At 37.2% G+C, this 20,037-nt stretch overlaps 2 protein-coding genes and 1 long non-coding RNA gene across 5 annotated transcripts; 1 reads left to right on the top strand and 2 right to left on the bottom strand.

Moving 5' to 3' along the window:
• Nucleotides 1-2,164: 2,164 nt before the first annotated feature.
• LOC119999141 (ATP-dependent Clp protease proteolytic subunit-related protein 3, chloroplastic-like) lies at nt 2,165-4,561 on the top strand. The gene is made up of 6 exons (XM_038846658.1): nt 2,165-2,295; nt 3,194-3,278; nt 3,449-3,549; nt 3,919-3,979; nt 4,133-4,206; nt 4,502-4,561. The coding sequence occupies exons 2-6, from the start codon at nt 3,251-3,253 to the stop codon at nt 4,559-4,561; spliced, it is 324 nt and encodes a 107-aa protein (XP_038702586.1). The 5' UTR covers nt 2,165-2,295; nt 3,194-3,250.
• A 17-nt stretch (nt 4,562-4,578) lies between these two features.
• Nucleotides 4,579-4,983, bottom strand: LOC119998150. Its single transcript, XR_005468202.1, has 3 exons — nt 4,930-4,983; nt 4,773-4,847; nt 4,579-4,590 (listed from the first exon to the last, which is right to left on the bottom strand). It is a non-coding gene; the product is annotated as an uncharacterized LOC119998150 (long non-coding RNA).
• A 7,343-nt stretch (nt 4,984-12,326) lies between these two features.
• On the bottom strand, nt 12,327-15,744 carry LOC119999048 (myosin-binding protein 3-like). Of its 3 annotated transcripts, none has more exons than XM_038846550.1 (4): nt 14,490-15,744; nt 14,229-14,393; nt 12,759-14,129; nt 12,327-12,623 (listed from the first exon to the last, which is right to left on the bottom strand). In XM_038846550.1, exons 1-3 carry the CDS (start codon nt 15,682-15,684, stop codon nt 12,790-12,792), a joined length of 2,700 nt encoding a protein of 899 aa, XP_038702478.1. In that variant the 5' UTR covers nt 15,685-15,744; the 3' UTR covers nt 12,327-12,623; nt 12,759-12,789. The 3 variants fall into 3 exon arrangements, with proteins under 3 accessions (XP_038702478.1, XP_038702476.1, XP_038702477.1); XM_038846548.1 differs by having other exon boundaries at nt 12,329-12,623; nt 14,229-14,405; XM_038846549.1 differs by having other exon boundaries at nt 12,331-12,623; nt 14,229-14,396.
• Nucleotides 15,745-20,037: the final 4,293 nt, after the last annotated feature.

Here is a 20,037-nt window from a genome sequence, read left to right as displayed (position 1 = left end):
TTCTTCATGTTTGACTTCCCAAAAATGCATCATCATTCATGACTTTAACTTTTGTTTACCACATGAAAGCAGAGGTGATCTGCAGAAGTCTTCTCATTTTTCTCCTTAGGCTGTGTAATGTGTTCATTAATTGCACTATATCTGATTTGATGCTCTTATTTTCAGCTCTCACTTCCTCTGCCTCATTTATTGCATCCTCCTTCTCTAAGTTAATGACCTCGATGTTGTAGTTGAGTTCTTGTATTTTGTCAGTGTCTTGCTTCTTTTCTTCTCTCATGATATTCATGACGTTGATGATTCAGTAATTTTCTCCTCTTGGTTGTTCGATCTCAATTCACATGTGTTGAGAGTGTCTTGATAATACATAATCTGATTGAAGTTGAGATCGTCTATTTGAAGACCAAATCTGTTTTTCATGAGCCCAAACATTGATTATGAGGCCAATTCTTCTGCCTTGTCTATGCCATCTGTCATGATGGCCTCTGTTTTGTACTGGTTTCCTGTGGCAAAGTCATAAACATCAAGGGTCAGGACAACTCTGCCACCCTCATTCGCTCCTTGAATAACCATATACGTGGGATTAGGGAAATGGAATGTCTCAGTCATTTGCTGAAGCATCTGCTTTCTTGATGGGTGGAAGATTACCATTTTTTTGTTGAGAGTGGAGATTGTGTTGGAGGCCAAGAAGAGGAGCAATTTGCGTTATATAGAGAGTTTTTTAATATTAAATAATATATCATTCATGGTATCATTTATGGGATGGGGTTTGGTTGGCGTGTGTTTGTGGTTTTGTGGATAGCTTCTTCCCAAAGTTTTTACAGGAGTCTCCCTCTTTGTGTGTTTGTTCTCTTGTGTCATAGTTGGTAAAAGTTGCAGGAATGATTATATTTTGATCTTGTTTAGTTGTGTACGAAATTGTTTTTTGCCTCAATTGTTATTTGAATTACATTGACCTTTCTCTGATTGTTGCACAATGTTTCTGTGCAGTGCACTGTTGGGTGTAAGATGAGTCATAATTTTTCCTGTGTTGTCACTGTTTTAGGACATCCATAGACAGCAATGAGGGTACACGTAAGAAAACGTGTTAGAATGTGTGGATTGTGATTTTGTGTCCTCTATTTGCTATCAATGTGTTTCGTAGCATGGTGGCGCTGGTGGGTGGAAGTGGGTCAGGGAAATCAACAGTGATCTGGCTAGTGCAGAGATCAACACGCCAAATGATGCTTGCACGCAAGAGTGCTCTACACAGCATTTAGTCTCTCAAAAATATCCTTCCTGATCAAACGAACATTGAAATTGGTAGTCGAAATGCATCATGGGTTGAGATTGAAGAGGCTGCAGAAGAAGCTTACATTCACAAGATCATTAGCAGGCTAGCCTAGGGCTATGAAATTCAGGTGTGAGTTAAATTGTCAGTAACTTAAAAGAAGTTAGTGTTTAAGCCATGTTCCTTGCAAAGATAGAAGACAAAAGAGACGATAGTGTCATGTGATTATTTTTTGAGGACTGAAATGAAACATGTCATTGGAATATTTTCATCTCTTGCATTTTAAAGATAACAAAAAGATATATATACATTACAGTGTCTCAATGATTCAGCAAACATCAAGTTATCATAAGACCCAGCAACAAAAAGAGATACTTGACATTGATCAAGTATTTTAACGAACTACTTATATTTTTGTTAGATACAGCTTGCGTGATCGGACACATTGGTTGCTTGTCCACTGATGTTGGAGGTGTCCCTGGAACTTTTTTCGCTCTCCCTTCTTGCCAAAAATTTCCATTTCTTTGCTTTCTTTTTTTGCTTCCTGTAGTTTTTCTTCATTTGGATTGCCATACTTCTGTAGTAACCAGCGGCATTATAATTGAAGTCATCCACGTCGATTTGTCGGAGGTATGTCAAGTAATTCAACATATCTTGTGATGTTACTTCCTCAGTCTCTTTGATGGTATATGTTTTGGCCCCAGAAGTGTTGATGGGATCTTTTTTGGTGCTGTCATATTGTGGCAAATTGATTCTGGATCTGTACCTCCCATCATCCAGTATCTCGATGGTATAGACAGGTGCAGGCAATCCAATTTGTCTGAGTAATTCTTCCATGATTACTTTCCTTAACAATTTCACCTCTGGCATTCTACAGGTTGAATAAAAAAAAGAGGTGATGACAGCAAATTATAAAAATTTCATTCATTGGCAGACGAATGAAAGCTAAGGAATTATTGGCATCGTCATACAAATAATCATTAAAGAATGAACTGCATGGACATAGTTGTGATGCGTGAAATTTGAAGGTTAGTTGGTTTAGAATTATCATTGTGTAGGATTGATGGAAGAAGTAAGATTTATGAATATGAGTTTATAATCAGACAAATAAGTAGAAGTACTTGTAAAGTTGCAGTAGCAATAGCATTACTGTGAAAGTGAAATCATGGTTTTTATCATCCGTATTCAATGGCATGAATTGTTTAATTATGAATCAAGTAGAATAGTTGTTGAAGTCGTTCAGAAATGTTGATTCACAAACACACATCTTCTTTTTGGCGTGTGATGTCTGCATCTTTTATATGTTAAAAGGCTTCTTGTTACTTGCCTTGCTAAAAGAATGTGTGTGCCTCTGAACTTGATCAGAACAGATGAAAAGACATGGAACACAATTCGTAGAAAGAACCAAACAGAGAAGAAATACAGATGCGTCCCACACCCAACAATGAAAATCGGGCAAAACAACATTCCAAATAATACCATGAAAAATGGTTGTGGGGGAAAGAAATCGAACACATTCAAGACAGAAAATACAGCTGAGAATAAGACCACCAACACGGGAAAGAAAGACGATGAGAAAAGTTAGTCGTGCGAGAAAGAAATTGAACAGATGAAAACACATGGAATGCAACCCAAACAACGAAACACAGAATCAATAAACAGTGGACTCACCAATAACAGGAAGACGATGAAAAAAGTTAGTTGTGTGAGAAATAAATTGAACAAATGAAAACACATGAAATGATTCGAAGACCAAATCAATGACGGTGGAAGAGTATATCCAGTTGCATGAGTCATCCATAAATCATTTGGAACAGTGGAATAGAAGATAGGTTTAGCATTACCTTATTTTCGTTTAGAGTTGTTGGTTTGAATATTCGTTGTGCTTCATCGACGGTCGTTGTGAGTATGTCTTCGTCGTTGCAGAATGAAGGAAGAAGACGATGAAGCTGAGTTGTGAGCTTTCGTGTTTGTGGTTGGCTTATGGAACACTCTTCAACTTGCTTTTTTGGTATGTTGGAAATCGTGTATTCTATTTATCTTTTTAATTAATTTTAATCACTAATGAAGGTAATTTTTTATTTTGTATTTATATTTTTCAAAGACAACTGAACTGGCAAAAATTTTATTTTCACATTGCTTACGAATATTAATGTGATTATATTTCTTGGTAAATGGCAGCTACACTTTTATTTGATGGATTGAATGCTTTGCCCTTTGAGGTTGGAATGGAGGCAGAGGGTTTTGCCATCTATGATGCAATGAGACAGTTAGAAAATGAGGTGAGTTTTCTATTAGATCGATTGATCTATCTAAGTCATACTTCCTGTGTTGGCAGTGTATTGGAAATGGTGGTATGATGAGTGACTTGGTAATAATGGTATCGTGGTACTTGTCATGGAGGATATGGCTGCACAATTGTGGATTTTTTTTGAGGGCTTTGATGATTGCACAAGGCATCAGGATATGAGTTTTGTAGATGCCTTTATGATGACCCATTAAATCTTGTTAAATATAGGAGTATTTAGCTGTTGAAGTATGAGATGTGATATCAGACGCATGCTTCATTCAATTATTAGCTTCTCTTTGTTTTCTGATTGTTATTGTCCATCCAAGTACATACGGTTGGTGTTGCTGCTGCTATTGGCCAGGCTTGTCTGCTACTTGCGGTTGAGACCAAGGGTAAACGGTTCATGATGCCACATACCAAAGGTTCGATTTTGTTATGGTGGCTGGTTGCATGCCTATGGTTTTCATGTTTTGCATTATAATTATGATTATATATATGAATTAAGTATATTTTATGTGTTGTTTTTCTTTTTCCTGCACATCTAGTGAAATCTTTTTTGTTGAATTCTGTTTCAGCCATGATCCAACAGCCTAAGGTCCCATCATCTGGGATGATGCCTGCGAGTGATGTTCTTATTTGTGCAAAAGAGGTAAGCTAAACTCAGTTATTTAAGATGCATGAACAGAAAAAACTGAGTTAAACATATCCAGAAGGTTATGATAAATACAGAATTGTGCAAGATATAATTGACAAATGATCTATCAGCAAAATATATTACCAAAATTAAGGTTTTAGTCAAAATATAGTTTGTCATGATTTTTTTGGTGTGTTTCCTCAAAAACGATGGGTCATCTTGCACTCATCCATCCATTTCCAAACAAAATCTTCAAGGAGGAAGCCATATAAGATTTTTTGAGCGTGCACCATTCTTTAATTGATGGTAGGAAAATGAACAGACTCGGCTTAAATGGAATACCATCAGGTATCAACTTCATGTTCTGTAATTCCAAAGGCCTTTTTATTTCTGGAAGTACTGAAATAAGTTACATATGATGAACTGTGTTAGAGACAATAGTTGTATACAATAGAAACAGACAAATGAGAAATCAGTGACTTCATTAAGTAATGCAGGGAATATTTAAAAATTTAGCTCATAGAGGGACAATCCTCATCTATATCACTGACTTATCAATAATTTTCTTCAATAGACATTACCTGGATCTCATTTTCTATAGTGATGCACTAAGAGAAAGGTCATCATCTATTGGATCTGGACATGCGTTATTTGATCTGCAAATGATAATTTGATATCGGCCCCTATCTTTCTTTGTCTTAATAAAATTCAAGTAATGTGGTTTTGAAAGTGCATTACCTTCACCTGGATTTCTCCTTTTTCAGTTCTCCAAGATGTCTCTCCTTATTCTTCAAGGGACTTGGGGTTGATGGACAGATCTCCTGGACTGGTAGATGTTTTTTCAGCGTAGGTTCTTTAATTTTTCCCACAGAAGGAGATAAATCCTATTCTTTTGATTTACCGGCGCCATGTTCATAAGCTCCAAAAAAATGTGGGACAGAGTCATCTTTGGAAGCACGCATGATATGTAATATCTTAAAACATGGCAAATTTCCAAATAAGGGCCTAACACAAATGACCTGGAAAATATGCTCTGTTCCACAGACTCTCATGATACTGGCAAGTGGTGGTGAAGTCTTCTCATCGGACATATTTATAACTTTCTTTGCAGGGATCTGGATGAAGGCATTAGCCTGATCACCAAGCAAACTGAATATGGTATTGCCAGTTTCATCTTCAACAACAAAGAAGAGTTTGTAACTGCAGGCATTGCAATCATGATTGAAAAATGTCAGAGGGAAGAAGTCAAAGTAACGAAGTAGTAGATAAAAAATTGAAGGGAGTATATACCATGGAATTGGAGACTCTCTAAGGATTCCACATTGCTCACACCAGATCTGTGATCCATTGTAATTCACGCTAATATGGCATTTGGGACAGCCATTGTACCACCAACCATCATCGGTGTGTATTCCATTAATTTTGGCTTTACATGAGTACTTGCCTCCCTTGATATGAAAAGCAAGGAAAAAAGTGAACATGTATTTTTTGCAGCCAAGGATTTAGATCAGCAAATGAATAATTGGGATACCTGTTTCTGACGATGATTGTACACTGCCAACAATTCCTTGATGCTAACCTTATGAATCACGAGCGATGAAGAAACTCGCACTGAAGAGGGATGGATGATCACTTCGAATGGTGGAGCAGAGCTATGAAGCATAAACGTTGGAAAAAAGGGGTTATTTCATGTGGAGCACTCACAGTTGGTGAAGTTCATAATTTAATCACAACAACCATTCTTTGGGAATTCTGACCTGTTTCTGAACAACACCTCCGGTATGTTAAGATTGACATATATCTTTGTTGCAGATGTGCTTGAAAGGGAAGGTTTTACGGTTAGTGAGCAAACAACGTAGTTAACATGGTGAAAAAGCTTAAAAGTATGGGAGGTGAAAATAGTAGTTGGTGAAAAATACCTTCATATCGTCTAACTGTCATGGATGTTAGAATCATAATAATTGGTCCTTCCTTTGATTCTTCTTTAACTCTTTCTTCGTCGAGTCCATACGCTATATCACCCCAGATTGTTACATTCACCTCATTCATCCTGCATTGGAAAAGCATAAAGAATATAGGTTGAATAGTTGTGTTTATATATGTATCACCAGGGCGTTTATTAGAATAGAAGAAGACGTAGCAGGACAAAGTACATGAACCAGAGAAACCCACTCTTTATCCTGGATGATGAGATTTTTTTTCTCTGACACTCTTCCATTGATTGGGATCTTGCTGAGTTCTGTCACAGAATAAATCAACGGAATAAATTTGAAGAATATCAGAAAACCTGTCAATGATGTATCATCATTAACCCTGTCCATAAGAAGGCCATGTTCTATGAATTTGAAGGCATCAGCAGGTATAAGTGGTGTGGCAAGGCGGATCATCTGTTCCGATTCACAGATGCGATATTTTTTATTACTTTGCACAACGACAAAGTTCATAATGCAGTAAATATCTCCCTCAATGAGTTGTGCACGCAAATCTGATGCGATGTTCTTTTTAATGGTTGCTTGCATTGTCATTCCCTGAAAGATTTTAGAAACGATATTATTGGTCATGTTCTAGAGAAATCAATAATAACGAACATGTATGAGAATCTGGATTTTATTTAAGGAAATAGGTAAATGTTTACCTCCTCATCAGTGAAGAGGTAATCATGGCTCAACAACAGATCATTCGCTGTGGGGACTATGGTGTTCCAAACCCTGCTGATACGAACCCTGATCCTCCAATCTTTATCATCCATTGTTAAATCTGACAAAAAATGGTACTTTTCATTGTCCATTTTTGTCCTGCAAAGTTAAAAAGTGTCATCAGTGATTGCATAATAAAGACATGATTGAATGAAATAGCATGAGTAACTAAATGAGGAACTAACTATATCATAAATCATGAAGGATCTCAGAGTAGACAACATTTCTTGTCTCTCCTTGTGATGCATGATTATCCTTTCCACGGAGGATTTTTAATCCCTCAAATGATGTCACCCTTGACAATGCAACGTACAATTGACCGTGTGAAACACAGGTGCTGGCAAGTACAAACCCATCTCCTTCAATGTCTGACCTTGGCTCTTATTGATAGTCATTGCGTAGCATAATTTCACAGGAAACTGCCTCCTCTTTAGTGTAAAAGGCCATTTTCCATCAAAGGCAGACATAACTATTCGAGGGATGTAAACTCTGGAATTTTCATTGCTCCCTCCAATTATGGTTGCTTCAATAACTTGTCCACCGAGTCTATTAACCAAGAGCCTTGTTCCATTACACAGACCTGACGTTTGGTTTAAATTACGTAATAACATAATTGGTGTGTTCACCCTCAACTTCAATTCATGATCTGGAAGACCATTGAATTTAATTGAGTTTAGAAATTCAGTTGGATAAAGAAGGTCGTCATCATGAATAGCTCTCGAAGAGCGGCATACTGAATCAAAACTATAATAAACTATCTCCTTGGTTGGAACACGTGAGAGCAAGTGTTCATTTAATGCATCAACTGTATCATTAGTGGGCGTCACTATTGCTCGCTCCTTAAGATATTGAATATCAGAATATTTTTATCATCCGTATTCAATGGCATGACGTGTTTAATTATGAATCAGGTGGAATAGTTCTTGGACTCATTCAGAAATGTTGATTCACAAACACATATCTTTTTGGCGTGTGATGTCTGCATCTTTTATATGTTAAAAGGCTTCTTCTAACTTGCCTTGCTAAAAGAATGTGTGTGCCTCTGAACTTTATCAGAACAGATCAAAACACATGGAACACAATCCCTAGAAACAACCAAACAGAGAAGAAATACAGATGTGTCCCACACCCAGCAATGAAAATCGCCCAAAACAACATTCCAAATAATACCATGAAAAATAGTTGTGGGGGAAAGAAATCTAACACATTCAAGACAGAAAATACAACTGAGAATAAGACCAACAACACGGGAAAGAAATTGAACAGATCAAAACACTTGGAATGCAACCCAAACAACGAAACGTATAATCAATAAACAGAGCACTTACCAATAACAGGAAGAGCGAACGCCAAACAAATAAGAAACAAAGATGAACGAAGACCACAAAGAGGATCCCATAAATACACCATCGCGCAGAGAAGAAATACGGTCGAAAGACGTCAGCGGACAACCCAAAAAGCAGATAAACATAGAGCCACTGACAAACTGGTAGACACGCAACCATGACCCAGGATCGACCAAAATCGCAAGCAAAGGAAAACCCAGAGAGAGCTGAGGCACAGTAAAAAGGGAGGAAAATAATCATGGTGAAGGACAAAGTTCGAGCGAGAACGTGCTAAGGATGGACCAAAATCAGAAGCAAAGGAAAACCCAGAGAGAGCTGAGCCACAGTAAAAAGGGAGGAAAATAATCATGGTGAAGGACAAAGTTCAAGTGAGAACGTGCTAACAACAAAACAATTAACCCACCCACGCGCGACTACACGGAACAAACAAACTCGCCACGAGGTGGCTCGAAAACCACGCACTTTTATATATAGATAGATTACAATACTTTGATAACTCATTTGATTCTTGAAGAAAGTCAGCAACTTCAATCCAAATAATCAAATGAATACTCATTTTTCAAATACATTTTACATAGCCCATTAAAATTAGCTCACTATAACAAAGGCAACTAATTTCGAAACGAAATGAGATCAGATCATGCAATGAAACCATATCAGAAACCAGAAAATCTTAATCAAGTGAAACGAATCCATATCAGAAAACCCAAATAAATTTGAAGGATTGTGATGATAGAGTTGAAAGGTCGATCGTATATAAAGTGATAAAGAGAGATAGTCCAACGGCTCTCACCAACAACTCTTTGTCCTTTCCCTCCACCATTTGCGTCATCTGTTTCTCTCTCCTCCTGAACCATTTCTACATCAAGGGAAGTGGAGAACCATTTTTGATTACCAGTTTGATGTTCCCATTGGAGGCTTGTTTTTGTGATTTGGAGCATCAAATAGGCAGTTAGAGGTTTTGATACCCCATTTGATGTATCATTTGAAGATGCTCTAAGACCTATCACGAATGATATTGATTGGCATATTAACTAGGGCTAGAAATTCAAGTCACTTTGTGAAATTCAGCTATTTAAAATGGACCACGGTTTGATTAAAAGTTGGTCACACAATCTTTTAGAGAGTCTCAAATTATGTTCAAATTTGAGAGCCCTCGGATCTGTTTGTAGCATATTTGAACTTTGAGAATCCTAATCGAAAAATGAGGGGAAACTATTTTCCCACCGGACATGCTAATTTGTAGATAATTCCTGCAAAATTTAAAATTGCACAACAATTTTAATTTGATATAAAATTGGGTTTGTACTCTTTTGACTTGCACATTTCTTGTGTATTATCCTTTGACTAATGGTTGGGAAAGACTTGACTTGATTTGATTTGAATTTGACATCACTTTACCTTAAGACGAATTTGATGTGACTTTGATCCCTCTTTGAAGGCGTTGACTTGAACTTGATGTCATTGGGGCGTCAACTTGATTTGTTTCCTTTGGTGCCTTGGAGGTGTTGACTTGTTTTGGTGCTTTGGAGACATTGACTTGATTTGGTGTCTTGGAGACGTTGACTTGATTTGATGTCATGGAAACATAGGCATCGTTGGCACATAGAGCAAACGTTTCCCATCGACATGGAATCCTGATCTCCAACAGTACTATGGTTGATCACATTCAATAACGCGTTTCAATTTTATTTTATTATATGTGGCAAGAGTTTGAGCCATACAGAAGCAGATGTGGCAGCTTCTAAAACACTTCAGTATTTTGTAATACACTTATCTTAATTATATGATTATGATTGTTCAATTGCTTAGCCGTTACTTTTCATTATTTTACCTCTTTTATCACTTTTTGTTGTTCCTAATAGTATTTATGCACATTTAAATTGGCTATCATTTAAATATCATTGATTTTCTCGTAATTAAGGGAAAGCTTTTTACCTCTCTATTTGCTTTTCTCCTCAATTCATGGGAAAACATCCTTAAGCCTCCATTTTAAATATAGAAATTGATGATGATTATTTGTATTTCTCCATTCAAGAATTCAAACCAAACTTTTAGAGAGCTCTCTCTTTTTCTCCTTATTATTAGTATAGAAAATGAAATAAGACTTTGTATTTATATGGAGAGACTTGAGATTATAATAGGAAAAAATAGAGATAAATTTTATCTTTTTGTATTCATATTTAAGAGATTATCTTATTTATTTAATATTTATCTCTTTATTTGATCTCAATTAATGAGACTAAACCCATTACAAATTTCCACTAATTCAACTGAAAACCCACATTCTCAATCTAACTAGGCCTAATCCATTTAATTGTGGATTGTATTTTTTTTACCCAATTCAATAAAATTTCAATGTCAATAGACATAAATTGGTATGATGTATTTATTCTTTCTATTTTTTTTTTTTGTGTAGATTCATGTCAACAATCTTTAAACAAGATCGGATCATGCAACGAAACCATATCAGAAACCAGAAAATCTTAATCAAGCGAAACGAACCCATATCAGAAAACCCAAATCAAAAACGAAGGATTGTGATGATAGAGTTGAAAGGTCGATTGTATATAAAGTGATAAAGAGAGATAGTCCAACGGCTCTCACCAACAACTCCTTGTCCTTTCCCTCCACCATTTGCGTCATTTGTTTCTCTCTCCTCTTGAACCATTTCTGCATCCAGGAAAGTGGAGAACCATTTTTGATTACCAATTTGATGTTCCCATTGGAGGCTTATTTTTGCGATTTGGGGCATCAAATTGGCGATTTGGGGTTTTGATACCCCATTTGATGTATCCTTTGGAGATGCTCTAAGACTTATCATGAATGATATTGTTTGGCATACTAACTAGGGCTAGAAATTCAAGTCACTTTGTGAAATTCAGCTATTTAAAATGGACCACGGTTTGATTAAAAGTAGGCCACACAATCTTTTAGAGAGTCTCAAATTATGTTAGAATTTGAGAGCCCCGTATCTGTTTGTAGCAGATTTGAAGTTTGAGAATCCTAATCGAAAAATGAGAGGAAAGTATTTTCCCACCGAACATGCTAATTTGTAGATAATTCCTGCAAAATTTAAAATTGCACAACAATTTTAATTTGATATGAAATTGGGTTTGTGCTCTTTTGACTTGCACATTTCTTGTGCATTATCATTTGACTAATGGTTGGGAAAGACTTGACTTGATTTGAATTTGACATCACTTTACCTTAAGACGAATTTGATGTCACTTCAATCCCTCTTTGAAGGCGTTGACTTGAACTTGATGTCATTGGGGCGTCAACTTGATTTGTTTCCTTTGGTGTCTTGAAGGTGTTGACTTGTTTTGGTGTTTTGGAGACATTGACTTGATTTGGTGTCTTGGAGGCGTTGACTTGATTTGATGTCATGAAAACTTAGGCATCGTTGGCACACAGAGCAAACGTTTCCCATCGACATGGAATCTTGATCTCCAACAGTACTATGGTGGAGCATATCAATTTGGAGACTTCTCATTTGATTTAGAAGGCCACCAAATTGATTTGAGATGTTGATTTGGGATGTTTTGATTTAATCTGTTTTGATTTTTTATTTATTTTGATTTTATTTTTATTCTAACATTTCTCCATTCAAGAATTTAAACCAAACTTTTAGAGAGCTCTCTCTTTTTCTCCTTATTATTAGTATAGAAAATGAAATAAGACTTTGTATTTATATGGAGAGACTTGAGAATATAATAGGAAAAAATAGAGATAAATTTTATCTTTTCGTATTTATATTTAAGAGATTATCTTATTTATTTAATATTTATCTCTTTATTTGATCTCAATTAATGAGACTAAACCCATTACAAATTTCCACTAATTCAACTTAAAACCCACATTCTCAATCTAACTAGGCCTAATCCATTTAATTGTGGATTGTATTTTTTTGACCCAATTCAATAAAATTTCAACGTCAATAGGCATAAATTGGTATGATGTATTTATTCCTTTTTCTTTTTTTATTATTTTTTTTTCTATAGATTCATGTAAACAATCTTTAAACAAGCTATGGAGGTTGCCTTAATGGAAAATCCAAGCTATGATTGCAACTTGTAGCTAGTTCAAGAGGGAATTGTCAATGAAAGAACAAAAAACCAAAAGGAAAAACAAAAAGAAAAAGAGAGAGACATTTAATAATAGCCCACAGTTTGAAGAAATATAGACACACCAACCCACCCTAGAACACATACTGCAAAGACTAGCTTCAATCATTCGCAGCCCTCCACTACAAGAACAAGAATACACAGTAAGGGCAACTACTGAAGATACTGCAAAATTTTGGACTTTACACTTTCCATCTTTGTTTTCTTAGAAAATAAAATAAACCTGGCGACCCTCTTCCCCAATGAAGAGATGGCTTGGCCTTCTGCAGAAAGTAGTAAATTTCATGAACAGACATCAATATGCATTCAATTCCAATTTATATCAAAATGTTGATGAACAATTTTTATCAGAAATTTAAATCACTTGTATGAATGATATGAACAAAAAAAGATGTTACCGATCGTTTTCTTTCTTGTTGTTGAGTAAGTTCAGTTCACATTATCCAAGCTCTGCACGCGGAGTTCCACCGCCCTTAGATCACGAAGATGTTGGAGAATTTCTTGGAGAAGATTCATACCTTTGTCTCCTTTCTCTATGGAGCTCATGCAATGCTTTAGAAACTCCCTGTCTGTTTCAAGAGCCTGTAACCTCTCATAAACATGATCTACTTCCTCGATTATGGCTAGTTTATTGCTATCCAATTCAACTTCAGCAGATTCAGAGATAGCATTCTCTGAATGGATAAACTTTTCTTCAGATTCACTATCAGGAGTTGCTTCCAGAAGAGGCAGTAAGGATTTTGCCATGGACACCATTGTTTTTCTCTCATGGTAGCTTTTATCCATTGAAACTCCATTTTCTTCTGGACTGCTGCAGTCACGATATTCGTCATGTTCATCGACTTTATACTCCAATGAATGCTCAATTGAGTTCGCCTCCTCACCATTGTCAATTCTAATAAGCTTTTCCTCCAGTGCCTTGAGCTGATCTAAAATGAACAACTTCTCTTCTTCGAATTCCGCCAGCGAGTCGTCCAGTGCAGTCATGTGTTTAACACAATCCAACGCCACTTCCTCTAAACTTAGAACTGTATCAGCAGGAGTGCTATTGATGCTACAATCATGATTGCAACAAATGCTACTATCTTCATCCCTTGTGTCGCGATTTAGATCGATCGATAAGTCATCACCATCATCTGTATAGCTGCAGGAGACATAAGAGTTTCTACCTGTTATGCTTCCATCTTTAGAGCTTCTCATCAGTCTCAATTCTTCTTTAGTCTCGTATTCGGAAACCTTTATACGATATATTTCCAACTCTTTCTCGAGCTCTTGCTTCTCCTTCTCTCTTTTGATCATGAGCTCATTCAAAAGCTGCAAGGCTTCCTGGTCATATTCGGATTGTTCTTCCATCATCCTTTGGTATTGCAGAGCTTCCATCTGCATTGCTGCCTTCTCTTCTTGAAGCCTTGTTATCATAGCCATTGTCTGGTTGGCAGCTATTGCAGCGGCGCTCCTTTCTTCCTCCAGTTCAGCATATAATGTCCTCAGAGCTCGTCGTTCGGCATTCACTGAAGCTCTCAGCCGTTCAATCGTTAAAACTGGATCACCACCCTCCATCTCACTGAGCACACTTCCATCTAATGAATCCTCTGCCCCTGAGTCCCGTTTCTCAAGTAGGAGCAGTTTCTTGTGTAAGTAATGGAGACCATCAAGAGAGGTTGGTGTGTCAGGAAGCTTTTCCTCCTCTGCATCGTTCGTAGGCTCCAATTGGATCGATAGATGATCATTTATCCCTGCTTGATAATCTTTTCCTGTGTGGTTTGCATCTGGTAAAACTAAAACTGTTTACAATCTAGTCCTATTTGCAAAACATTTTCTCAAATCAGGAACATTTTCAGAAGAGAGATGCGCGGAGGGAGGCTTACCGAACTCATTGCCTGCCAAGGGTGCTTCAGGAGAAGCAGAAATTTCAGCATCAGTATTGTCAATCTTCAAAGATTCTTCTTGCTGAGTGTTTAGGAATGTATGAGCTGGTTCTTGATTTTGAGGGTTCCTTTCATTAACCAACAGTGTAAGCTGCCTACTTATTTCTTCTGCACAAACTGCTTATGATTAACAAATTGGAGAACTTCAGCAGAAAGAACAATAATAGCAGTGTATTTTAAAACTTACTATCATCCGTATACCTGTATAGCCATCCGTTTCTTCGATGGCTGCTGCTTCTTCTTTGTCACTGCTTCCACCGGGTACAGCATGATCAATCTGAAAGCTTTCCGGTTCCTCCTCTCGCACATCTGCCCCTAGTAGTAATGCCTCTCCTAAGACATTTCCTTCTGTTTCGACCTGTAATACCGGATCAGAGTTTTCATTTTGGTGATCGGATCCTCTTAGATATTCCCTCTTTGAATTGCAAGATCCTTGGTTCGCAGTTGTTGCTGCATCAATCAATTCAATGGTAATTACGCGGTCAAGATCACAACTGTTAGCTCTCTCAAATCCAAGATCCATGATTTTAAGAGAATCATCTTGGGGAGAACAAATCCGAGAAAGTATATCACTGGTGGATTGATAATTCATTCCACTGAATTCTTTCTGAGCATTGTTGAGAGTTTGAGCTGCTGCTTCCTCCACTTCTTCTCTGATGCCAAAACATTCAACATCAGCAGACAGTTGATGATATTCATCTGCAGGACTCTTGTCATTAAGATTTTCTTCTCCATCATTTCCTTTGATCTCGTAATCATCTTCGCTGCAAATTTCCGGGCTATGAAGTCTGCTACAATATTCTTTGTGCTCACCTTCTTCATTACTCTCACCATCCACAGCTTCTGAAATCGAATTTCCTTTCCGGTTATAGTTCAAAGCACCCCAAGAAGACTTGAACAGGAGGTAAGGAGGGCAGAATTTGCTGCCCAAGCTTCCATTGCAGCAGGAACAACGGCAAACAACCTTTTCAACATCTTCAAGTTTGTCCTTAGCCATCAGTGAAATGAAAGAGATGCTTCCCGTAATCCCACCGGCTTCATTGTTTTGATTCGGTAGAGAAGCCAAGCAGTCAATGCACATATGCTCTGATTCCGCCAATCTTCGATGACTCCAACAGTATCCCAATTTGGAAATCTCATTGGCATGGACGTCACATACAAGTTCCCTATAGGAGTTTGCACTTTTGCCAGGCTCCAAGACATGATCGACCCTTGAACACCACAGGCAGGGCGGTTTGAGGCCGAAGTAATTCGCAAATTTGACGATCAGGTAGGTGAAAGTAGAGTTGACAAGGAGGAGGAGGATCAGAACCCATTCAAGGATTGCATAGGTTAGAACTACAACCAGTTTGTGGGTGTTTCTATGCAACATGGTAGCAAACTTGTTGGCAGCCATGGATGCTGCTGTTTTTTTCTTCTTGTCCTAGGACAGACACACATACAGAGAGAAAGAGAGAGAGAGGAATGAAAATGGAAAGAAGTAGAAGAAAGAAAAAGAAATGTTCCCAGAGAAACGAAATGAGCAACAAAATTCTAAAATAGTGTTACTGTAGCAAGACAAGTAAAGATGCTTCTTTTATTTAAACTAACTCGGTTCTAGTCTAATTGGTTATCTTTTCTGACTTAGTGTCTATGGTGTCCAAGATTGGAAGTTCGAACCAATCAACTGAAATATTTTCCTACGGAATCCTGATTCCGTGGGTTTTTTCCTACTTCCGACCTCTACCCGCATGGGTTAAGGCCCAATCTTATATGTTGTCAATATGGTGTGGACTGTTATGATGAGCCAAGGTTTACGCTCACTCAACTGTTCAAAGGACATGTTAGGCTGAACTATTCTTACGCAATTGTATACATGCTGTTAAAAACTCATATATTAAACTTGACATAAATTATATAATGAATTCAAAGTGATGAGTGTAGTGTATTAGTTTCCACATGCTTTTCATCATGATTGTTTCTGATAATCTGAAATGCTGGTAGAACAAATAATCAAATTAAAGTTTTTTAGGAAGAAAAAAGAAAAGAAAAGAGAGATGGACCACCACCACCACCATCAATTTTGTGAGTTGGGAGGCAATACGTGTATAATTAATAGGGGTTATTGGCCGAGCTGTAAACAAACAGTTAGACAGACGCTCTCAGCTTTAGAATTGTAAGGATTGAATTTATGTAGTCTGATCTGAAACCAGATTGAGAAGAAAAGACTTGGGATTCTTACATTTTTAAAAAAGAAAAGCCAAGGGAGGGAGAGGGAGGAATGATGAAACATGGGGGTGCCAAACAGTGGCAGACATTATGGGAAAAGTTGGCAGAGAAAAAAAAATAAAAGTGGACCAAATTAGGGGGAATGTGATTGTGACTTGAGGAGCCTTTTTTTGTGTTAATAAAGCTTTTCTAATTAGTGTTTGTAGGAATGGGAATATGGGATCATAGACATGGTCCCTCTCTCTCCCCTTCTTTGCTTTTGCTTTGCCCTCAGCTTTCTACTTTCGAAAATTTTCCTTCCAGGTTTTGAGAAACCGCATACATAAAAGCTTACCTTAACTTTAATTTTTTTGTAACGTGTAAAGATAAAGTAGAGTGGCATTCGCATAACTGGTATGAGTAAAGACTCATCTCATAAATTATGATAATAGAAATATCCATGCGACTTGAAGTCACGATCTTCCACTTGCACTATCGCGGTCAAATTCATCATTTCAGCCAACGACCCGATGTTTAAAAATTTTTTTTACCTAAACTCTAAACCAATTAGATATCAATGACACTTGTTGTTTTATACACATATGGTTGTAATTCCAAACGTGAAAAGAGGGAATAAAAAGGGAAAGGAGACTCCAATTCTCCTCCAAAAATATGTTAAATCATAAATAAAAATGTGTTATTGAATATTTTGTTATTCATAATGTTAGAATATAGTTGCAATTGAGTCATTGGTTGAGTGACAATGACTTTGTATGTCCCTGACTTTAGGTCATGGGTTCTAGTCTCACCTCCTTTTGGATATTTATAAGGAGGTGTGTGGGCTTAGTCTACCACTTGATTTGGTAGTATGTCGTATATCCTGTTGACACTTGTACTTTCCTAGACTTGACCTGGACTCCTTTATAAGGAGGTGTGTGGGCTGAGTCTGCCCTTGCGCTTATTTTTCTAAGCTTGATCTAGTAGTGTGTCGTATATCCTGTTGACACTTATACTTTCCTAGACTTGATCTGGGGTTCTAGTCTCACCTCCTTTTGGATATTTATAAGGAAGTGTGTGGGCATAGTCTGCCCCTGCATGGGCTCCTTTATAAGGAAGTGTGTGAGCTTAGTCTGCATTTGCTTTATAAGGAGGTGTGTGGGCTTAGTCTGCCCCTGCGTGTACTTTTCTAAGCTTGATCTGGTAGTGTATCGTATATCCTGTTGACACTTGTACTTTCCTAGACTTGATCTGGGCTCCTTTATAAGGAGGTGTGTGAGTTGAGTCTGCCCCTGCGTGTACTTTTCTAAGCTTGATCTGGTAGTCTGTCTTATATCCTGTTGACACTTATACTTTCCTAGACTTGATATGGTGGTGTGTCGTATATTGTATTTGTACTTGTACTCAAAAAAAAATTCAAAACCCTAAATTCTAAATCCTAGAACCTAAATTTTTTTCAACAATGCTAGGTAGCCCAAAATATAGGAGCCCAAAAGAGCCCAAATCTAGGTGGTATGGTGACTGGACTGATGACTAGGTTAATGAGAGAGAAAATTTTAAAATTTTCAAACAAATACCCACTCTTACATCTCCTCTACATTCTCACGTTCTCTCTCTTCCCCTCTTTTTCTCTCTCCCTTTTCTCCCTCTCTTTTCTCCCTCTTTGCCTGAACCCAAAGTCTACTGTCCGACCACCGATCTGAGACGCCGACCCATCAAACTGAAGCGCCGAAGCGTTATGACTCACCCTCAGCCTTCGTTTGTCACCAACAGCCGCCTATTTCACCGGAATCTGAGTATGAAGTCGTGGCAAAACGAAACTTTCGAAGCTCGATCTGACCACCATAAGCCACCTCTTCGAGAATCATCACCACCGTTGGACTCGTCTTGTTGAGCTCTACAGGTTTCAGCCATTGGACGGCCGGAATAATCACCAGAATAGTTATTCTATTGTTTTTTTTGAGACATCTGGTTATTCCATTGATTTCGTATGTTGTTCTATTGAATCATCCCAATGATTTTATTGTAAGAAATATAGTTATTGAACAAAAACTTTATATCAATGGATTTGGGCTCTTCCATTGATTTTATTAGTGGATTTCGACTATTCCATTAATTTTTATCAATCAATCTACCTGAGATTAAATACAGTTCTGAACCAGTGGAACAACTAAATTCATTGTTTTGAACCAGTGGAATAACTAAATTAATTGTTTTGAATCAATGGAATATATAAATTCATTATTTTGAACCAGTGGAACAATTAAATTAGTTGTTTTGAACTAGTGAAACAGCTAAATCCATTGTTAAAAATCGATAGAATACATATCTTGAAGAAACTTTCATTAATTTGTATCAGTGGATTTGGGTTATTCCATTGATTTTATTAATGGATTTGAACTATTCCATTAATTTTTATCAATGGAATTAGCGATTCCCAAGTTAAAAAGTCATGGAACATTTAACAAAATGTAAGAGCATATAATAGTTGTTGAGATGGGATTTGTATTCAAGGATCAAAATCAGTGTAATGACATCAAAATCAATGGAATAATGATTTATTTGATATTAAAACAGTGGAATAACAATCTGCTTGATAATTAAAAATAGTGGAATAATAAAAAAAAATGGAATAATAATTTGTATGAGATTAAAAGCAGCTGAATGACATTAAAATTAATAAAATCCAAAATAAAATCCACTCCACAAAAAAATATACAGTCCAATGCTCCAAAAATAGGTTACAACCGGGTCACAAATGGGTTTCACTTTCCGGCGACTATTCAAGCCGTCCAAAGGCTGAAATATGTAGAGTTCGACAAGACAAGTTCAACGGTGGTGGTAGTTAGCGGAGGGGTTGCCTATGGTGGCCGGATCGGGCTCCAAAAGATTCATTGGCCACGACTTTAAGACAAGATTCCGGCGAAATAGGCGACTGTTGGCAGCAAATGACGACTAGGGATGAGTCATGGTGCTCCTACGCTTCAGATCGGCTGGTCGGTCGCCATCATCGGTTGCCGGATGGTGGACCTTCGTTTCCGACAATGGGGGAGAAAGAGAGAAAAAATAGAGAGGAGGAGAGAGAACGTGAGTATGAGGGTGAGAGAAAACAAAATGGGTATTTGTGAGAGGTTTTCAAATTTCAAAATTTAAAAACTTTACACTTTGGATCATGACATGTCATGTGACATGGCAATGCCACTAGGAGCCACATAGATTTGGGATCTTTGGGCCACCAAAAGTTTGGGCTATTTGTCATTTTCCAATTTTTTTTGGTAAGTCACTAAAACTTAAACCCAAAACTCTAAATCCCAAACACTAATTCCTAACTTCTAAACTCTAATATTACATTTTCAAAAACATGATTTAACATAATTTTTAGAAGGGAATTGGAGCGAAGAATTGAAGCTCTTCCCATCTCGAAGAAAACTAGATAAACATGAACATATTAGACCCAGAAGCACTCATGGTCATGGGAAGTGTCTGCAATTACAAGTAACAACATCACAGGACGCAGACTCTGTTTTTTAAGCCTTCAAAAGCATTTTGGAGGACAGGAACCTTA

The sequence above is a fragment of the Tripterygium wilfordii genome, chromosome 5 (genome assembly GCF_013401445.1).
Source record: "Tripterygium wilfordii isolate XIE 37 chromosome 5, ASM1340144v1, whole genome shotgun sequence".
Lineage (NCBI taxonomy): Eukaryota > Viridiplantae > Streptophyta > Magnoliopsida > Celastrales > Celastraceae > Tripterygium > Tripterygium wilfordii.
Note: the sequence above shows the minus strand (reverse complement) of the source record. Positions and strands in the feature narration are given on the sequence as shown.